Source organism: Phocoena phocoena, chromosome 15 (genome assembly GCF_963924675.1).
Source record: "Phocoena phocoena chromosome 15, mPhoPho1.1, whole genome shotgun sequence".
NCBI classification, from domain to species: Eukaryota; Metazoa; Chordata; class Mammalia; order Artiodactyla; family Phocoenidae; genus Phocoena; species Phocoena phocoena.
The window spans coordinates 57,809,264-57,830,707 of NC_089233.1; the positions used below are offsets into that span (position 1 = coordinate 57,809,264).

The 21,444-nt window shown below is 55.2% G+C and overlaps 1 protein-coding gene across 1 annotated transcript; it reads left to right on the forward strand.

Annotated features, from left to right (window-relative positions):
• The first annotated feature begins 5,195 nt into the window (after positions 1 to 5,195).
• Positions 5,196 to 21,444, forward strand: SIGLEC1 (sialic acid binding Ig like lectin 1). Its single transcript, XM_065891904.1, has 20 exons — positions 5,196 to 5,244; positions 5,528 to 5,887; positions 6,156 to 6,452; positions 7,754 to 8,020; positions 8,330 to 8,584; positions 10,071 to 10,370; positions 11,035 to 11,292; positions 12,331 to 12,666; positions 12,941 to 13,195; positions 13,409 to 13,711; positions 14,748 to 15,008; positions 15,167 to 15,478; positions 16,308 to 16,562; positions 16,866 to 17,135; positions 17,223 to 17,474; positions 17,790 to 18,092; positions 18,716 to 18,976; positions 19,754 to 20,056; positions 20,317 to 20,419; positions 21,414 to 21,444. The coding sequence occupies exons 1-20, from the start codon at positions 5,196 to 5,198 to the stop codon at positions 21,442 to 21,444; spliced, it is 5,031 nt and encodes a 1,676-aa protein (XP_065747976.1).

Genomic DNA, 21,444 nt, shown 5'->3' on the forward strand with positions numbered 1-21,444 from the left:
GCCTGAGGTTGGGCCCCTGTGTTCCCCACAACTAGAGCCTGCTTCTTGAAGGGTTGTCCCCAGAGTAGCCAGGTGCAATGAGGGTGCTGGGAAGGTCCCGAAGGGCCTGGAAAATCAGCACCTTTGTCTAGGTGCCCTGTCACGCTCTCCCACCCCAGGCTGGGCTTGTCTCCTTTCCTGTTGTTAGGAGGAACAGTGCGAAGAAAGCTCCCTTCCTCCTCTCTCAGACTCCCTAAAAAGGCCAAGTGGTGCCCAAAGAGAGGGGTATGGCTGTGGCTGGTGAACAGGACCCCTCAGTTCCCACTTTGCTGGATAGGAGGCTCCCACAGGGCCCAAGGTCTCACTTCTGCTTGCTCAAGTCCCAGAGTCCCAGGCCTTGTGGGGGCCTTCCCCTGCCTGGGAGGTCTTTCTGGTCTTGGTGTTCTGCAAGGCCGGCAGCTTCCTCCCTGACCAGCCTTCTGGTTGGGCAGTAGGGCTGAGGCTTTGGGAAAAGAGGAAGCAACGCCGAGGCTGGGTCTCCTCTCCAGGAGAGCCAGCAGCACCTCGAGCTCCTGGCCCTGCCCCCTCCATTCTTCTCTCCTGCAGTTTGCCAGCCTTGCAGCCATCTTCCCCTGTGGAGCAGGTACTCCCATCCCTGGGGCCCGAGGGCGAGCGGAGGCTTGGAGCGGGGCTGGGCTGGGATTTGCTGGGGGACACCTGGGTGTCCAAGCCCAAGACATTAATCAAAGCTGCACTCATAATCCAAACCCCTGCACAACCCCAAACCTTCTCCAAACCACATCCCAATCCCCATCCTAACCGTCACCTTGACTCCTGCCCTGCCCAGCCCCGGTACTTATTCCAACCTTGCCTCACCCTCCATTGCATCCTATCCCCAGCCATTTAGTAACAATCATCTCCATCCAGCCCCGGATCTGACTTGCACGCTCACCTAACACCATCACTCTCAACTCCGTGCCAACCCTAATTCTATTCCAGATCCCAGTCTAACCATTACCTTCACCCCTACCCAACTGCAGCCCGACCCTCACCTTCCCCTCATTTCACTTCATTTGTTACCACTTCATTCATCTGAGCGAAGGCCTCCAGCACCGCCCAGCATAGCTTGGGGGAAGGGGCATCCAGGCTAAGAGCATTTACAGTCAGATTAAGGAATGAAACGTGAAACTTCTACTACCCATTTCAAAGCCAATAGACCTCATTTATGGATAATATGGCTTTCCAAGTTAAATGTTTGGCCTATGTTTGGGGCTTTTCACTATTACGAAGATAATGTACTCCCGGAATTGCCCATCTGTACCTGATTTCTGATCTGTGGAGTATAGCACTCCAGCTGGCTGTGTCACCCCATTTCCCTCCTTCTCCAGCCTGAATAGGGAAGTTGGGGAGAAGCTCTGGTACTGGGAAATAGAAACTGAATCCTGCACCCAGGCACAGCTGCCTACAGTAAAACTGCCTCTGCCCTTTCTTCCCCAGGCCAGACTTGGCCTCTAGATCAGAGGTCAGGGACTTGTGGGCCAGCCAGCCCTCCCAGATGTCCTGGGACACTTGCTCTCATATAGACTTTACCCACTCACTTGCTCTCACACAGGCAGCAAACATGGGTGCCCCCCATGTGCCATCCACCCCAACCCAGTGCTGATGCAGTATATACCAGTTCTGGGAGTGGGATTTTAAACTCTGTCTTCAGAGTGCCCAAGACTTGGAGATTGGAGGATGAACCCGGGAACTGTGCCCTCCCAGATGGTCATTGCCTATGGGCTGCAGTGCTCCCTGTCCCCAGTACAGCCACCCCCTCCCCCAGGACCTGCAATCATCCCTCTGCCCCCAGGAGGTGCTGGGTGTGGGTGCCCACCAAGACACCAGCTCAAACCAAGCCCTAGGGGTACCTGCCCCTCAACACCAGGCTTTAAACAAGGACAAGGAGCTCCCTTCCTGGGGTTCTTCTTGCCCTCTCTTTTTTCCAGGAAAGTTCTCTGGGCTGAGGTTGGTCTTTGGGGTGGAACAGGCTGAGCCAATAAACTGGACTCTGGTGGGACTGACTTCTTGGGTATTGGGACTGGGCTAAGTATAGGTGACATCTACATGATGTGATTTGGGGTGGTTCTAGAAAGGGTCCTCTCAAAAATCCCTGCTCCATTCTGGGGTCAGTATGTCTAAAATCCCACCATTCCTCCTGTAGCTTCAGCACTGCCCCTTCCAGGGCGCCAAATGGGAACATCAGGGGAGCTGGGGACAACATGAACATTGGTGATGCCCCAGCTGTAGAGGAGCTGACCTTGATGCCCAGTGTGGCTCTGGGCCCCAGGGCCACACATGCCCCCCCAAACATACCCAGTAGGCTGCTGCTCAGTCCAGCATCCAGGCCATAGCATCCAGGTCATGGGCCCCAGCCTGGGCCAGCATGAGCCTCTCCTGTGGCCAAGGACCAAGTGTGGAGGGTGTGGATACATCTTCCTGGGAGAGGAGCAAGACTAGGACTGCCCAAAGAACTGAGGATGAGCCTCTGGGCCTCAGCATATGACCAGACCTGTCTGCAGGAGCAGCCTAGCCAGGGACCCAAGTCAACTAAAGGACGGGGCTCTGCCTGTTCTTCCCTCAGTTTTGCCTTTACTGTGCTCCCTCTCTTCACACTTGGCTAGTCATCCTGACAGGCAATTCAGGCCCTATCCAGGCTCTGGGCGTCTGTTCAGCCTCTCCCCAGGTGTGCCCCCTGGCAGCTACCAGAATCAGCTGGGCCCCACCCCTGACACAGATAGTTTAGGGGCTGGGAGATGTCATGAGTTTCCTGTTCCCACTTCCAGCCTCCCCAGGCCCTTCCCATCAATCTGTAGAGTCAGCATTTAGGACCAGGAAGGATTGCAAAGTTGGCAACATGGGTTTTTTATGTGTATGTTGTAAAATATGCATAACCTAACCATTTTTAAGTGTTTTAACCATTTTTTCAGTGTACATTTCAGTGACATTAAGTACATTCATAATACTGTGTAACCATCCTTACTGCCTATTTCCAGAACTTTTTCATCATCCAAAATAGAGACTCTATACCTATTAAACATTAACTCCCCAGTCCCTCCTCTCTCCAGCCCCTGGTAACCTTTATTCCACTTTCTGTCTCTACGAGTTTGCCTGTTCTAGGTACCTCATATAAGTAGATGCATACCATATTTGCCCTTTTGTGCCTGGCTTATTTCACTTAGCATAATGTTTTTAAGGTTCGCCCATGTGTGTAATATTTGTCAGAATTTCATTCCTTCCTATGGCTGAATACTATTCTGTTGTATGGATATACCACATTGATCTGTTGATGGACACTTGGGTTGCTTCTACTTTTTGGCTATTATGAATAACTCTGCTATGAACATGTGTGCAAGTGTCTGTTTAAGCCCCTGTTTTCGATTCTTTTGGGTATATAACCAGGGGTGGAGTTGCTGGATCATATGGTAAGCTATGTCTGACTTTTTGAGGAAACACAAAACTGTTTTCCAGAGGGGCTGCACAATTTTACATTTCCACCAACAGTACATGAAGCTTCCAATTTCTCCACAGCCTTGCCAACACTTGTTATTTTCTGGTTTTGTTTGTTTGTTTACAGTGTGAAGTGGTAGCCCATTGTGGTTTTGATTTGCATTTCCCTAATGACTAATGATGCTGAGCATCTTTTCATGGGTTTATTGGCCATTCGTATATCATCTTTGGAGAAATGTCTATACAAGTCTTTAGCTCATTTTTTTGAATTTGGGATGTTTGGTGTGGGGGGGTTGTCCTTGAATTGTAGGAGTTCTTTATATATTCCAGATGTTAATCCCTTATCACCTATATGATTTGCACCTATTTTCTCCCATTCTGTGGGTTGACTTTTCTCTCTCTTGATAGTGCCCTTTGATGCAAAAAAGTTTTTCATTTTGATCAAATTCAATTTATCTATTTTTTCTTTTGTTGCTTGTGCTTTTGGTGTCATACTTAAGAAATCGTTGCCTGTTATTAGGTCATGAAGATTTTCACCCATTTTCTTCTAACAGTTTTATAGTTTCAGTTATATGTGTTTCTGGCATCTCTCCCCTTTGGATTCATATCTGTTGCACCTCTTAGAGCCCCCATCTCCACCAGGGGCACTCTATGGCGGAGGGCCTGCCTTCTTGTGCATGGTATACAGTAGGCATTTAACTCCTGTTTGTAGGATATATGTTGGGCAGGGTCCTTGTGACCCCTGTCACACCTAGACTTGCCCTGCCACCAACTCTAAACCACCAAGGACCACACCCTTCTCTTGCCCACGACTGCCGGGGGGCTCTGCACTGCTGCAGGACACATGTCCTCAGTCCCAGGTCCTGAGAAGTGGGTGCTCACAGCTACCAAGGACAAGGCAAGCACAGAGATGGCTCTGGAGTGGCTAAAGACCCCAAAGGGGAGGTTTCAGCTAGAAGCCACCTTGAAGACTGAATAAGATTTCAGCAGGCTAAGATCATTTGTGGTGAGGCCAGAGCTGGTCAGCTGGAGAGCTCATGGGCAGACAGGATTGGCCCCACAGTGGGAACTGGTTCCAGGGTGGCCCCAGGGGGAGCAGGAAATGGGGGCAGAGCTGGGAGTAGGAAAGGAAGAGCTTTCAGGGTTGTATGGGGAACCACATCTCATGGGCAATGGGGAGCCACAGAAGACTTTTGAGCAGGGGAGTGACTCTTAAAGGCTGCACTTTCGTAAGCGCTCAGTCAAGCCCCATTATGGTCTATAGCTGGTAAGGCTGGTGGTAGGGAGATAAGTTTAAAGTAAGAAACCATCATTTTTGCTGGATGCCTTGGAGCAAGTCACTGGGCCTCTCTGGGCTCCAGTTCCTGGTGACTTGGGTTGCAGGGAGGGGGCAGGGAAGTGGGGGAAAGGAAGAAGCAGCTGTTCATCCTTGAGGGGCCTGGGAAAGCAGAACTTAGGGCGGGGCCAAGAGACAGACAGAGGACTTTCTGGGGCATGCCACCAAGTGAGGGCATTCCTGGGTACAGCCTGAGCTGGGAACACGGGCTCCTGGCTCCCAGTGGCAGCTGCCCTGCCCTCTCACTGGGTTGGCCATCATACTGTGTGAGGAAACAGGGCTGGGCTCCCAGCAGGCTCTGAGATTGAGGTTCCCCAGGAGGCCTCTGTGTGCCCAGCCAGCACAGTGCACACCACCCTCTTAGGCACCAGAACCAACGTGAGAACCTGCTATGGACTTCCCGCTCCAGCTTCTCCTCCTGGCCTCATCCATCCCAGCAGGTAAGCGTTGCTGGCCTTTTTCTTCTTATAGGGCCTGGCTTCAGTGAGTCCAGCCCTCTGTTGGCCTGGGCAGACTGGACTGTGTCTGGTCACAGGTTTAGCTGCTGACGTTGAAGGAGGGCATGGGAAGGCAGTGACAGGGAACAGTGACCCTCTTTGGGGTGCCCAGAGGGGCTGCATTGCTGGGGGCACATGTGGGGCACCTTCTGTGGGGCAGAGCGTGGGGCTCTGCAGTGACCCCAGGCCTGCATCACGCTCCTCCCTGTCCCACCCCCCAACTCAGGCCTGACCTCATGGGGCGTCTCCAGTCCCCAGGCTGTGCAGGGTGTAAGGGGTTCCTGCCTCGTCATCCCCTGCATCTTCAGCTTTCCTGCCAGCGTGGAGGTGCCCCACGGCATCACAACCATCTGGTACTATGACTACTCCGGCAACCGGCAGGTAGTGAGCCATTCTGGGAACCCCCAGCTGGTGGAGGCCCGTTTCCAAGGCCGTGCCCTGCTGGTGGGGCGTGCCGAGCACAAGTCGTGCAGCCTGCTGCTGAGGGACCTGCAGCCCGAGGACTCGGGCTCCTACAACTTCCGCTTTGAGATCAGTGAGGGCAACCGCTGGTCAGATGTCACAGGCACAGTGGTCACCGTGACAGGTGAGGAGCAGGGCCACTGCCTGGAAGGGACTCCCAGACTGCTCCTGGCCCCACTGGCTCACAGACCCAACGCTGGTCCTAAATCCAAATGCAACCTCAATCTTGGTCACAGTTCCAGCCCCAGCCCTGTGCCCCCTGGCATTACCCCCAATGAACCCCTCGCATTCTCCTTCCCCTTGAAGCCTCCCTGCCCCAGGCTGGAGTTTCTAGGGCAGGAGGTCTCAGGTGCAGTGAAGGGGAGTCCCTAGCCTCCTGTCTTTTTCCTCAGAGGAGCCCAGCATGCCCACCATTGCCTCACCAGCTGAGCTGCGTGAAGGCATGGAGGTGGACTTCAACTGCTCCACTCCCTACGCGTGCCTGCAGGAGCCAGTCAGTCTGCAGTGGCAAGGCCAGGACCCCACCCGCTCTGTCACCTCCAACCTCCAGAAGCTTGAGCCCACGGGCATCAGCCACCTGGAGACCCTCCACATGGCCCTGTCCTGGCAGGACCATGGCCGGACTCTGCGCTGCCAGCTCTCGGTGGCCAACCACAAGACTCAGGACGAGATTCACCTCCAAGTGCAGTGTGAGTGCGCTGGGGGCCACGCCCTGTTTACTGAGCACACGTCTGTGGCTCCCCCGTGGAAACAGCCCCTTATCCAACCTGTAGAAACAGCCAGGCTGCACTCGGACCAAAGGGTGGGGCAGGTGGAGAGAGACTACTAAGCCCTAAGGGCCACATTGAAAGGCTCTCTTCCACCTCCAGTCCCCGGAGCTGGGCTGGGCAGAGAAGAGGAGACACAAAAAGCCAGAGAATTGGGGGTCGAGCAGCAGGGGCCCTGGGATTTAGCCCAGCCCTGGAGGTTGCCACGGAGGCAGGGGTTTCCCCTTTTCTGCCTAAGGCCACTCATACTCGTGACCAGGGTAACACCCAGACATGGCAAAGAGGCAGTGGGAGAAAGTCCGAGTTTTCACTTGGTTATGCAACTTCCCATCACAGTAAAACAGGGCAGCCTGTTCTAGAACGACTGCTGTACACAGGCATCAGGTTGGCCGCTGGCTCCACCATCAACTAGATGAGCAAATTTTGGGCAAGTTACTTGCCTCTCAGAGCCTCTGTTTTCTCATCTGTATAGTGGAGGTAATAGTAAATTCTTTCTATCTCACAGGATTGTTATGAAAATTAAAGGAGTGCTTGGTACCTATTAAGCACTCAAAAATATTAGCTTCTATTATTTTCATATTTACATAGATTAAGCACTTGAAAATATTAGCTTTTTTTTTTTTTTTTTTTTTGGCCACACCTCACAGCTTGCTGGATCTCATTTCCCTGACCAGGGATTGAACCTGGGCCACAACAGTGAAAGCCCAGAATCCTAACCACTAGTCGACCAGGGAACTCCTGAAAATATTAGCTTTTATTAGAGGCTTTGGAACAAGATTTAAAGAAGTGCAGTTTCTTTGTATTTCTTTGTTGTAACTCAACAAATGAGGTAAACATTCTGAGTGAATTTGACTCTGCCTTTGGCCCCTCCATTAGGTGGTTGGTCCCTTGCCAACAGCTACCACAAGCCACTAAAGCAAGCAGTGTGTCCATGACCCTCAGATAGAAGAGAGGTAATGGACACGTCATGAGGCAGAAAGCCATAGAAGGCAGCGTAGGCTGGACGCTAGGCCAAGCATCACAGCATCAGGCTGTCAGTGGAGAAGGAAGGGATCAGGACTCCTCACAAGGTGGGGGCAGTGCCTGCCCTGGACGGGGGAACTAATGGGACTTATGATTTATCTGGGTGGGCTTCCTTAAGGCAGAGTGTTGAAAGAGGAGAGGAAAAATGCCCCCTGCCTTCCCTGAGCACCATATTCGACACCCCCCATCATGCCTTGCAGATGCCCCCAAGGGTGTGAAGATCCTCCTCAGCCCTTCAGGGCGAAACATCCTTCCAGGTGACCTGGTCACACTCACCTGCCAGGTGAATAACAGCTACCCTCAGGTCAGTTCCGTGCAGTGGGTCAAGGATGGGACGCACCTCAAAGACCAGAGTCGTGTACTACAGCTGCCCCAGGCAGCCTGGGCCGATGCTGGCATCTACACCTGTGAAGCTGGGAATGGCGTGGGCTCTTCGGTCTCACCCCCTGTCAGCCTCCACGTCTTCAGTGAGTCCTGGGTGAGTCTGGGTCTTGACCAGAGGGCAGGGAGGTGTCCAGGCCATGGCAGCTGAGGGAAACCAGGCCAAGGTGCCTCCTGGGATGCCGGTAAGGAGTCCCAGCCTTGTGTCAGACAGATGACAAACCTCCCTGGCAGTGAACAGGGCAAAGAGATGTGTGGCCAATCCAGGAGGCTCCTCTGCAGAAGGGGCGTGATGTAGAATGGGCAGAGATTTAGGCTGATTGGCTGCAAACCTGAGGGTTTGGGCCTGGAAGTCAGCTGGGTATCCCCCAGTGTGCCCTATGTTGCCTCCACAGTGGCTGAGGTCCAGGTGAGCCCAGCAGGCTCCATCCTGGAGAACCAGACAGTGACGTTGGCCTGCAACACACCTAAAGAAGCGCCCAGTGAGCTGCGCTACAGGTGGTACAAGAACCACGCCCTGATGGAGGACACTCACAGCCGCATCCTCCAGCTGCGCTCAGCCACCAGGGCTGATACAGGCTTCTACTTCTGTGAGGTGCAGAATGCCCAGGGCAGCGAGCGCTCTGGACCGGTCAGCGTGGTGGTCAGCCGTAAGTGGTGGGGGAGTGGGGCACTGGACCTGGGAGCAGGGCTAAAGAGTAGAGCCCCCTGCAGAAGGGTTGGGGTCGTGGGCCCAGGTGCCCTTGAGCTCACATCTGGTCAAGGCTTTGACAACCCCGGCCTTCAGTTTCCTCCTATTTAAAAAAACTTTTGGGCTTCCCTGGTGGCGCAGTGGTTGAGAGTCCGCCTGCCGATGCAGGGGACACGGGTTCGTGCTCCGATCCAGGAGGATCCCACGTGGCGCGGAGCGGCTGGGCCCGTGAGCCATGGCTGCTGAGCCTGCGCTTCCGGAGCCTCTGCTCTGCAGTGGGAGAGGCCACAACAGTGAGAGGCCCGCGTACCACACACACACACAAAAAAAACCTTTTTATTTTGAAATAAGTTCAAACTTTAAAAAAGTTGCAAGAAGAAAACAAAGAATTATCATATACCTTTAACCTAGATTCCGCATTTGTTAATATTTTTGGAAAATTGATTTTCTCCCTCTCTCTCTAACTATATATTATATGTGTTTGTATATATATGTGCTCACACATGCACACATATACATGTATGTATGTATATATGCACATACATGTGTGCATGCATGCACACATTTTTCTCTACATATACACTCTCTATCCACATGCATACATACATATGCACTCTATAGGTATACATACATACATATTCTATCATCTATCTATCCATCCATTTATATTCCTGAAGTTGCAGACATAATGCTCCTTTACCCCTTAATTTCTCAGCATGTATTTCCTAGGGTCACTCTCATGCATAATCACAGTACAACGATTGTATGTAGTCAGGAAACTTAATATTAATACAAGGCCATTGTCTAATCTACAATCTATATTTAAATTTTACCAGTTGGTCCAATAATGTCCTTTATGGTAATTACTTTTTTCTGGTCCAGGATTCAATCCAGCATCCTGCATTGCATTCAGTTGTCAAGTCTCTTTATTCTCCTTCATTCTGGCACAGCTCCTCAGCCTTTCCTTGTCTTCCTTGACATTGAGCTCCGACGAGCACAGGCTAGTTGTTCTGTGATGCTCTCAGTTTGTGTTGGTCTGAATGGAGCAGACCGACCCAGTGCACGTGGGCAGGGACACCGTGGATGTGATTCTGTGTCTGTCTCCCTGTGTCACATCAAGAGGCACATGGGGTCAGTTTGTCCCATTGCTGGGAGTGTTCACTTTGATTATTTGGGGCAGTGCTGCCCACTGCCAGGTTTCTTTGCCAGTTTTCCCACCTTTAAAGTGGGGTCCCTGGATCCCCACTCTCAGGGTGGCCACAAGGATTGACTGGGATGACAGAGTGATTTGCCCAATCCGGGATAGACACTCAGGAGCTGTTGGGGTCACTGCCCCTTTCCCAGGGCATTATGGGACAAAGTGGGTGCAGGAGTCATAGGCTATAAGGGGAGATCCAGGAATGCCCCTGTTGAGGGTAACAGGTCTGCCCCTCATCTTCACACAGACCCACCCCTCGCCCCGGACCTAACTGCCTTCCTGGAGACACAGGCAGGGCTGGTGGGCATCCTCCAGTGCTCTGTGGTCAGCGAGCCCATGGCTACTCTGGTGTTGTCACATGGGGGCCTCATCCTGGCCTCCACTTCTGGGGAGGGTGACCACAGCCCACGCTTCAGTCTCTCCTCTGCCCCCAACTCCCTGCACCTGGAGATTCGAGACCTGGGGCCAACTGACAGCGGAGAGTACACGTGCTCAGCCACCAACTCTCTTGGGAATGCGTCCTCCACTCTGGACTTCCATGCCAATGGTAAGGTGGCCCCAGTGAGGCTAGTGGAAGGAGTCTGAGGAGAAGGCCTTCTCTGGCACCTTCCTCCTGGGAGCCCAGAGGGGTCAACTGAGGGCCTGAACTAGTTGGCTAGAAAAAAATCACATCAAAGATATGAGGTATACAGTCATCCCAGCCTCAGAGGTTCCTAGAAGTCAAGGCAAAAAGGGAAACATGGCAGATTGAGCTATTCCTTTAGTACCCATTCTGACTCTGAGCTTGGAGAGTTCTTCAACGTGCATTCATTTGTTTTTTATTTATTGAACATTTGGGGCAGACTCCGTGCTAGGAGTCAGATGCAGAAGGCCAAATAGAGAAGCTGGGTCTTGGTGCATGTGCTGCCCTTCCCTCCTTCTGAGGCAGACATAGCTAATTGATCAAGCCAGGTTTTTGATATAAGCCTGGGATCTGGCTCAGAATCCTTCCCAGCCATGCTTTAGCCAGCTACTACCAATAAGAGCTGAATTGGCATTCAAGACCAGACCCTCCTGGATCATCAAGAGATTCACAGAGCTGATGCCACGACGCCCAGAGCTCCCTACAATTGAGTTGGGAGAGGGGAACCCGGGGGCGCTTCCTGTAGTGGGTGGCATGAAGCCACAGGCATGCAGGGGAGCCGAGCCTTCCTCTCTCCCTTTCCTGCTAGCAGTCCGCCTCCTCATCAGCCCGGCAGCAGAGGTGGCAGAAGGGCAAGCAGTGACACTGAGCTGTAGGAGCAGCCTAAGCCCGACACCTGACACACGCTTCTCCTGGTACCGGAATGGGGCCTTCCTTCTCAAGGGGCCCAGCAGCAGCCTTCTGCTCCCCGCTGCCTCCAGCACTGATGCCGGCTCATACCACTGTTGGGCCCAGGATGGCCATAGCACCAGCGGGCCCTCCTCACCTGCTGTCCTCACCGTCCTCTGTGAGTAGCCTTCCCACCAGCCCGTGGCTGCCGTGAGGAGGATCAGCCCATTGGAGTCCATCAGCCACCCCCACCTCCTCCAGGCTCTCCTGGCCCCATCCTGCCCTGGGGTCTAGATGAGGAAGGCAGTCACGAGCCTGGACATCGCGGACCTCGACACCCAGGACTGAAATTTGGAGACCAAGGCTGGGGAATCTCATTTCCCAGCCCCAGTTCCATTAGGGCTCTGCCTCTAGCCTCAGACCCATCATTGACACCATGTCCAAACTTTGTCCTCCAGAGCTGGGCCCAGGGACACTGTACTCATATATGTGCACACACCCCATAGGCTGTGCCCTCACAGGTGCAGACACGAAGGCAGAGCCTCTCCGCACAGGGACTGCGTCCTGTCAAGGGTGGATGCTTTTGAGGGGCTGACCAATGTTCAGGACATACTTAGCTTCCAGAACACTTTCCCTGACATGTGCAGGAGTCATGTCCGGGGACTGTCAGGAAAAGCAGGTGCCTCTGGGGGGTTTTCTAGTGTTCAGGGTGAGAGGACATGGGGACTTTGGCCCCAATCTTCGGAAACTTCTAGGAAAAGGGCATTTTAGGCATTATCTATTCTCACAGGAGCTGGCTTGGAGATCAGAGATAAGAGGCAGGAAGGATCTTGGGGGAAGGGATGGGGTGCAGAGTGGAAGCAGAGAGCAAGACACCCAGGGATTGCTAGGTAGGCACCTGCTCAGGAGCACCTGGAGGTTATGCAAGGTGGCTGCTTGCCCATATGGTACCTCTGTCCAAGCTAGAAAATGGCACTCCTTCTTCTGGGAAGATGCAGTCCAGCGCTAGGGCATAGCTTAGCACAAGGGGCATGGGCTGAGGTCCTCCCACCCTTGTCTGTTTGTCCTTGTGTCGTGCACAGCCTGCACAGCTGTTTGTGGCAGCTCTGGGCACATGCCTCTGCTCGGTGTGTTCTGGGAACCTCGCCAGCCTTTAGCGGACCTGTGGGACCCTGGCAGAGGCTGTGGGAGAGTGCCCATGCTCCTCTCCCTACAGATGCCCCACGCCAGCCCATGTTTACCGCCCGGCTGGACATTGATACTGCAGGAGCTGGGGCTGGACGGCGAGGCCTCCTCTTGTGCCGTGTGGACAGTGACCCCCCCGCCCAGCTGCGGCTGCTCCACAGGGACCGTGTCGTGGCCTCTTCTCTGCCATCCGGGGGCAGCTGTAGCACCTGTGGGGGCTGTTCCCAACGCACAAAAGTCACCAGGGCCCCCAACCTGCTGCGTGTAGAGATCCAAGACCCGGTGCTGGAAGACGAGGGCATGTACCTGTGTGAGGCCAGCAGTCTCCTGGGCAATGCCTCTGCCTCGGCGACCTTCAATGCCCAGGGTGAGGCGGGTCAGGGAAAGAGTCGCTCAGGGTCAGGGGCTGGTACTCGGGACCCCACTCCTTTGCAACCCCCAGCTCTAAGGTGGGTCTATTGGGAGAAACCACCTTTGGTCAGCAGTGGGAGCTTGCTTTCCTCCCCATGCCCCATGGACACCCCAGAGGGCCTCCTTCCCACCCCGTCCAGGCAGGGAGGCTGGACCACTGGCCCCGGGGTCTGGGGGGAAGACATCAAGGTGAGGCCTGTCTCAGTAGGCCTGTGCTGCCTGTTCTCCAGCCACTGTCCTGGTCATCACACCATCGCACACGCTGCAGGAGGGCACTGGAGCCAATCTGACTTGCAGGGTGGACCGGGAAGCCGGTGGCCCTGCCAACTACTCCTGGTTCCGGGATGGGGCACTGTGGGCCCAGGGCCCCCTGGAGACGCTGATGCTGCTGCCTGTGACCAGAAGGGATGCTGCCCTGTATGCCTGCCGCATCCTCACCGAGGCTGGTGCCCAGCTCTCCACCCCTGTGGTCCTGAGTGTGCTCTGTGGGTGATGGGCAAGGGCAGGTCTGGGCCCTTGGAGGGTGGAAGGGGTGGTCTGGGGGAAACAGGGCTGAGGCTGGGTTTGGGGAGGCAAGAACTTGGCTCGGGTGTGGGCAAGTGCAGGACTGAACTGCGTGTGTGTGTGTAACGGAGTGTGGCAGGTAAAAGGTGATGAGCTGTGCTGGGGGTGGCCTGAGCTCCCCACTGTCCCTGCAGATCCCCCAGATCCTCCAAAGCTGTCAGCTCTCCTGGATGTGGACCAGGGCCACACGGCTGTGTTCGTCTGTACTGTGGACAGTCGCCCTCTTGCCCAGCTGTCTCTGTTCCATGGGGAGCACCTCCTGGCCACCAGCTCGGGGCCCCGGCTCTCATCCCGTGGCCACCTCCAGGCCAAAGCCACAGCCAACTCCCTGCAGCTAGAGGTCCAAGACTTGAGCCTGGCGGACTCTGGCAGCTACCGCTGCGAGGCCACCAATGTCTTGGGATCAGCCAACACTTCCCTCTTCTTCCAGGTCCGAGGTGAGTGTCAGTCCTCTGAAGCTGTGGTGGACCCAAGTGCCCTGGGGGCCACTCTGCATATTTATGTATAGATGTATAATATATAATATACAAATGTGAGTATATATACATATATATACACACGCATATGGATATATTCATAGTCTTCATTTATCTATCTATCTATATTCTTCTGTAATAATCCTCCCTAAGTGAATAAACCAGAAAAAAGGAAAGTTAATATCAATAATGCTGCAAAGGCCAAAGAAAAACACATTTTTTTCTCCCACAATGACAAACATCAGTTTTTGAACATTTTCCTTGGGCCTTGATTCTGTAGAGAAATCGAAGGGGCTTGCTCATGGTCACGTGACTGGTCCCTGGCACAGTCTGGGCTCTCAATCACCACTCTGGCTGTCCCTCCTTTTTATTCCCTCAACCCTGGTCTCCTCCTGCCTCAGACCCAGGGGGCACTAGGGACAGCCCTTTGCCCAGTCCCCAGTTCCCGGGCTCTCATGACTTAGAGGTTGGGTGCAGAGTTGGCTGGAGAGAGCTGAAAAGAACTCAAGATTACACAGCTGCTAACTTCCCCTTTCAAGTACTTGGTCACCCATGCTGAGGCCAGCTCATGATAAGGACAATGGCACTTGGCATGACCCAAATCCCCACCATTTCAGTGCTTTATGGGGTCAAACCAACATTTGTCAAGAGCTAACATGTGCAGGTGCTGTGCCTGGCACTGGGGTTACAGGTCACACAAGCTGAGGGGCCAGGTGAGGCTCACCCTCTGGTAGGTGAAATACGATTGACAAAGCAAAACCATAACTCAAGGTTGTGGGCAGTGAATGCTAGGTCAGAACCAGGGCACGGGAGTCAGGTGCAGGAGAGGAAGAGGCATGGAACTGCAGTGGGGCCCTCAGTAGTGGTCTGGTGGGGGAGCTGTGGCTCCAGGACACGGGCTTGGGGTCTTGCAGTCCTCATGTGGACACACATGTAGTCCCAGAATGTGGGACAGTATGGCGGAGGGCCCTCATCTGCTCTTGGTTTCTCCCTGCAGGAGCCTGGGTCCGGGTGTCACCATCGCCTGAGCTCCGAGAGGGTCAGGCTGTGGTCCTGAGCTGCCAGGTACTCACAGGGGTCCTGGAGGGGACCTCATACCGCTGGTATCGGGATGGCCAACCCCTCCAGGAGTTCACCTCGGCCACAGTCCATTTTGCAGCCATAACTTTGAGCCAAGCTGGGGCCTACCATTGCCAAGCCCAGGCTCCAGGCTCAGCCACCACGAACTTGGCTGTCCCCGTCAGCCTCCACGTGTCCTGTAAGCACTTTTATCTTGTTTGTGTTTCCTGGGGGATGAGGGAGCCAAGGGCATGACTGGGGAAGGAGATGCCGAGCCCCTGGTCCTGGGCTCTGCCTCCGAGAGTCCTAGATGAGGGACCACCTGGTTGGGCCCTGACCACTGCCTGCTTTGTGTAGATGCCCCTCGCCAGGCCACACTCATCCCCCTGATGGACACAGGCCCTGGGCGACTGGGCCTCCTCCTGTGCCGTGTGAACAGCGACCCTCCAGCCCAGCTACGACTGCTCCACGGGGACCTCCTTGTGGCCTCTACCCTACAAGGTGTGGGGGAGCTTGCAGGCAGCTCTCCCCGGCTACAGGTGGCTGTGGCCCCCAACACGCTGCGTCTGGAGATCCACAATGCAGTGCTGGAGGATGAGGGCGTTTACACCTGCGAGGCCACCAACGCCCTGGGCCAGGCCTCGGCCTCAGCCACCTTTGATGCCCAGGGTCAGTGTAGGGGTGTGAGTGTGTGTGTGGGTGGCTCCTTTAAGAGAAGAGGAGGTTGGAGAGGGTTCTGGAAGCCTGGGGCACAGGCAGGAGGGTTGAACATAGGACAGTCTGCATTCCCACCCTCCTTAAGGGCAGCAGTCTCCAGACCTGGTTTTCATGGAAAACCTTTTTTATTTTTATTTATTTATTTAAAAATTTTTATTATTTATTTATTTTTGGCTGCGTTGGGTCTTCGTTGACTGCGCACGGGCTTTCTCTCGTTGCGGCGAGCAGGGGCTACTATTTGTTTCATTGCAGGGCGCAGGCTTCTCATTGCGGTGGCTTCTCTTGTTGCAGAGCACAGGCTCTAGGTGAATGGGCTTCAGTAGTTGTCGCGCACGGGCTCAATAGTTGTGGCTCACGGGCTTAGTTGCTCCGCGGCATGTGGGATCTTCTCGGACCAGGGCTCCAAACTGTGTTCCCTGCTTCGGGAGGCAGATTCTTAACCACTGCACCACCAGGGAACTCCCTGAAAACCTTTCTTAAAAACAGAATTTTACATGAATGCCCAGTGGATAAAACTAATCAGAAAGGGGGCACTCAAGGAGAAACCACAGCAGGGCAGGTGAAGCCTGTAGGGGTGAGGGCGCTGCAGGGAGAACTCTGCTTGGGACCACCTGACAGATGATGAGCCATTTCCTAAGCTCCATATCTGAGCCCCACTTACAGGTGGGTCACCTGTGCCTCCCAGAGGCCGAGGAGCTTCCCACCCTCGTGGAGACAGGTGGCTTGCTTTACACAGCCTTCGGTATTCCCTGGTGTCCCCATGCCCTCCTTCTCTCCCCAGCTGTGAGTGTGCAGGTGTGGCCCAAAGCCACCGTACAGGAGGGGCAGCTGGTGAACCTGACCTGCCTTGTATGGGCTACCCACATGGCCCAGCTCACCTATACATGGTACCAAGATGGGCAGCAGCGCCCAGGTGCTGTCCACTCCATCCCCCTGCCCAACGTCACGGTCATGGATGCTGCCTCCTACCGCTGTGGCGTGTTGACCCCTGGCCAGGCACTCCACCTCTCCAGACCCGTCACCCTGGATGTCCTCTGTGAGTGTGGCTGGATGCAGGGTGGAGCTGGGAGGAATGACAACAGCTTGCAGGGATCAGGGCATGGCCAGAGCCTCACAGGCATCCACCCCAGGAACTCAGTACCGAGCTGGCTGATGGAGTATTGGACAAGGAGCATTAGAGTTTGGGACCACTGGGGCAGAGAAGCAGTGCCCCAGATAGGGCAAGTGGAGGCCCTTGGGGGTGGGGAGCCAAGGTCCTCTTGGTTAGAATGCCACCTGAAAACTGGCCTCCTCACCACTGTGGTCCCTGAACTCGTTCTATGCCTTCGTGCCTCCGTAGATGCACCCCGCGGCATGCGCCTGACCTATCTCCTGGAGAGCCGCGGCGGGCAGCTGGCCCTGGTGCTGTGCACAGTGGACAGCCGTCCACCTGCCCAGCTAGCCCTCAGCCACGCTGGCCGTCTCCTGGTGTCCTCGACCACAGCCTCTGTCCCCAACACCCTGAGGCTGGAGCTGTGGGAGCCCAGGCCCAGTGACGAGGGTCTCTACAGCTGCTCGGCCCGCAGTCCTCTGGGTCAGGCCAACATGTCCCTGGAGCTGCGGCTAGAGGGTGAGGCAGGGCCCTAGCCAGGCCCACAAGGGGTGGGATCAGTTATGGTGTCTGGCCAGCCCAGCTGACCATGTCTTCTTGGTACAGGTGTGCAGGTGACCCTGGCTCCGTCAGCCACTGTGCCCGAGGGAGCCCCTGTCACAGTGACTTGTGAAGACCCTGCTGCCCGCCCACCCACCCACTATGCCTGGTACCACAACAGTCGTTGGCTGCAGGAGGGGTCAGCTGCCTCGCTCTCATTCCCGATGGCTACACGGGCTCACGCGGGCGCCTATACCTGCCAGGTCCAGGATGCCCAGGGCACACGCAGCTCCCAGCCCACAGCGCTGCATGTCCTCTGTGAGCGAGTGTCCTTGGCTGGGGGTACCCAGGGTGGATGGAGGGTGCTTCTGGGCCCTGGTGTGGGTGGGCATAGGACTGCAGGGAACCTGGGACACTTGGGGAAAGAAAGACATAGGTGATGAGGGAAGATTCCTTAAGGTCCTGTGAACCCTGTCTGGAGGAATCTGGCCACAGGACTCCTAAGAAGCTGTCACTTCCCAGAAGTGACCATTTTCCCAGAGGTTTCAGCCTCACCAATGCCAGGCAGGTGGACAATGGATAGCACAGGGTTTCCAAGCAAAGCCCTCAACTCTGCCCTGCCCCACAATGCAGATGCCCCTCGGGACGCTATCCTGTCCTCCTTCTGGGACTCAAGGGCCAGCCCCATGGCCGTGGTACAGTGCACTGTGGACAGCGAGCCACCTGCCGAGCTGGCCCTGTCCCGCGATGGCAAGGTGCTGGCCACCAGCCACGGGGTCCACGGCTTAGCAGTGGGGACGGGCCATGTCCAGGTGGCCCGCAACGCCCTGCGGCTGCGGGTGCAAGATGTGCCCTCAGGTGACAAGGACACCTACGTCTGCACGGCCCGCAACTTGTTGGGCTCAATCAGCACCACGGGGCAGCTGCAGGCAGAAGGTGAGCAGGCCAGGGCGCAGGAGGGGTGCCAGTGCTGTGGGGTCTGAGTCCATGTGAGGGGTGGGGCTCCCACAAAAGGGGACTGGCTGGCCTGACCTGGTGGGGAGGAACAGCTCCCCCTGGAGGGGGTTGCCCAGCCTGAGGGGAGAAACAGCCTGGCCCTTGGAGAGCTCCCTACGGAGCAGGCGGGGCGTGGAGGTATGGCAATGTCCAAGGGGAGCTTGGGAGCAGGGGAGACATAACCTTGCCCTCACAGGGCCCAGACTGCGGGTGGGAGCACTGACCTGCCCTGGGGAAACCAGGGATGGGAAGACGGACATAACCCTACCCTCAGGGAGCTCAGTTTGAGGGACAAGGTGAAGCCCCACCTTGGGGAGTCCAACCTGAGGGCAAGACACAGCCTCATCCATCGAAAAGCTTGAATTGATGAGAGAGAGAGGCAGAGCTTTGCCCCGGAATTCCCCGGGGCAAGGAGGAGAGATATCCCTGTTCTCAATCTGATGGGGGAGACACAGTCCCACTTTTGGGGATCCAGATCAGGCTTTCCCATCATGCATAGAGGCCAACCCAGAGACTCCGGCTCCTACAGGCCTACAGATTCCTAACCACCTCTGGTCCTGCAGGTGTGCGTGTGGTGGCTGAGCCAGGGCTGGATGTGCCTGAGGGCACAGCGCTGAACCTGAGTTGTCACCTCCCTGGCAGCCCTGGGCCCATGGGGAACTCTACCTTTGCTTGGTTCTGGAATGGCCGGCAACTACACACAGAGCCTGTGCCCACCCTCGCCTTCACTCATGTGGCCCTCGCCCAAGCTGGGATGTACCACTGCCGGGCTGAGCTCCCCACTGGGGCCACCACCTCTGCTCCAGTCATGCTCCGGGTGCTCTGTGAGTGTGACATCCTCCCCCTGCCCCAGTCTCTCCACATCTCACACGCCCACTTCAGGTCTTCCTCCTCTTCTGTCTGCAAAGAGCAAGGACTTCACAGGAATGGAGTCCTGGGTCAGAGGATTCCCAGTGACTGATGTGTGATCTTGTGCAACCCTGCCTTGGCTTCCTTATCTGTAAAATGTCAGTCCCCTCACCTTGTGAGGAGTACACAAGATAGTACACAGTAGGCCCTCATCGACATTGGCCCCCTGCTTTATTCTTCACCAGGGACCCATACCGTATCAGTAAGCTATTGCTGTGTAATAAGCCACCCCAAAACCTAGTGCTTAAAACGACAGCCATTTTTCATTTGCTCACAATTCTGTGGGTCAGAAATTTGGGCTGGGCTCAGCTGTGCAGTTCTGCTAGTCTTACCTCATGTGGCTGCAGTTGCCCAGTGGCTGAACAGAGGCTAGATGGTCTAGGATGGCTTCACCCTCATGGCTGGCAATTGGGGCTGGCTATAGGCTGGGCCACATGTATCCAGCAGGTTGGCCTGGGCTTCCCACATGGTTGTTTTCCAAGGACAGCAGAAGATGCAAGGCCCCTTGAGGTCTAGCCCTGAAGTCACACAATGTTATTTCTTCTGCCTTCAAAGTGAGTCACAGATTTAAGGAGTGAGGAAACAGGCTCTCCCTCTTAGTGGGTGGAGCAGCAGTCATCTTGCATGGGGTACAGGGAGGGGAGGAATTTGTGGTTGTTTCTGCAATCACCACACTCCCTGTCTTCCCACAGACCCTCCCAAGACACCCACCATGACGGTTTTTGTGGAGCCCGAGGGTGGCGTCCAGGGCATTCTGGACTGCCGAGTGGACAGCGAGCCCCTAGCCAGCCTGACCATCCACCTTGGCAGTCGGCTGGTGGCCTCCAGCCAGCCTCAGGTTGCTCCTGCCAAGCCACACATCCACGTCTCAGCCACCCCCAATGCCTTGAGGGTGGATATCGAGGAGCTGAGGCCCGGTGACCAGGGGGAATATGTGTGCTCTGCCTCCAATGCCCTGGGCTCTGCCTCTGCTGCCACCTACTTTGGAACCAGAGGTGAGGGGGGCTCTATCTCTCAGGCCACTCTGCGCAGAGGCCCAGTTCTCAGGTCCAAAGGCTTCCTTCTGAGGTCTTTCCTGAATCACTTCTGCTGCAATCAGCTTGTCTAGTCTAGACTGATTTCTTGAAGCTCCTTTGCATGGGGACGTTTCTGAGAGAAAGTGAAACTTAGGTTTCATCTTGGGGGAGTCACCTTAGGAGGGAGCATTGGAGGCCTGGAGCCACAGCCACCCCTAAACCCCACCCCTGTGTTCCAGCCCTGCATCGCCTGCATCTGTTCCAGCAGCTACTCTGGGTCCTGGGGCTGCTGGCAGGCCTCCTCTTCCTACTGTTGGGCCTGGGGGCCTGCTACGCCTGGAGGTGGGTCTGGAGCTAGAAGGTGGACAGAGTTACCTCATCCTTCCCCCATGTTCCTCCCACCAAATTCACAAGCTCCATACTTCCTAGCCTGTCCCTCTCTTTGCTCCAAATTTGGAAAGCCCTTCTAGAATCGTCTCTAAATCTATCTTTCTGTAGTTTTCTTCTTTTCTTATCTCTGCCCTCTCACTGCTGAAGAAAGGGCTGGGGAGGAAGAAAGTAGCCTGCTCTCCACAAATCTCCCCAGCGCTCTGTGTAGTGAGCAGTCTGGGGTGAAGCTTACAGGGTGGGGGAAGGGAATGGGGGCAGGCGGGGGACGGGAGAGGCTTTCTGAGTCCACTTTTACCCTTGCAGAAGGAGGCATTTTCATAAGCTGAGAGTGGGTGAAAATTCAATGGAGATGGCTTCTCAGAAGGAAACCACACAGGTATTCGTTCACCATGTGGGCACATGCAGACACAATGCTCGGCTAACCCGCACTGCGGGGCTGGCACCGAGAGATTACTCTCATTTACAGGATGGTGTCTGGGGCTAGGCAGAGACTAGGGAAAGAGCATAGTGACCCAGCGCCCCCTGAGAAGACAGGGGGAGCCATATTCTGACTGGGGCAGAGCAGTCACGTGCTTGCTGCGTGGCTGCCTGAATGACTGGAGCAGACATTCTGAACTGACCAGCGTCACCTCTACTTCCAGGACACATCTTGTAACACGGGACCCCACCTGGGTTTTAGGGTCTCTCTTCCCCACTCCTGATTCTGCCCATCACCTGGGCAGGAGTGAAAGTCTGTTTCTCCTCCCCTGTGATGTGTCCCCTTCTTTAGATAATCCATTTGGTGGGCCAGGGCTCCCAGCCACATTTCCAGTCATGCACACTCTCACCAATCCCCTTGGGATCCTTACCCAAGGCTGGGGACCTGGGGGGCTGCCCTCCAGAGTTAGAGGTCAAGTGATGACTACTCCCAGAGTCCTCCAGTGACCAGAGTTTTCTCTGTGGGAAGCTCATTGATCCTGGTGCAGCCACATTTGTGA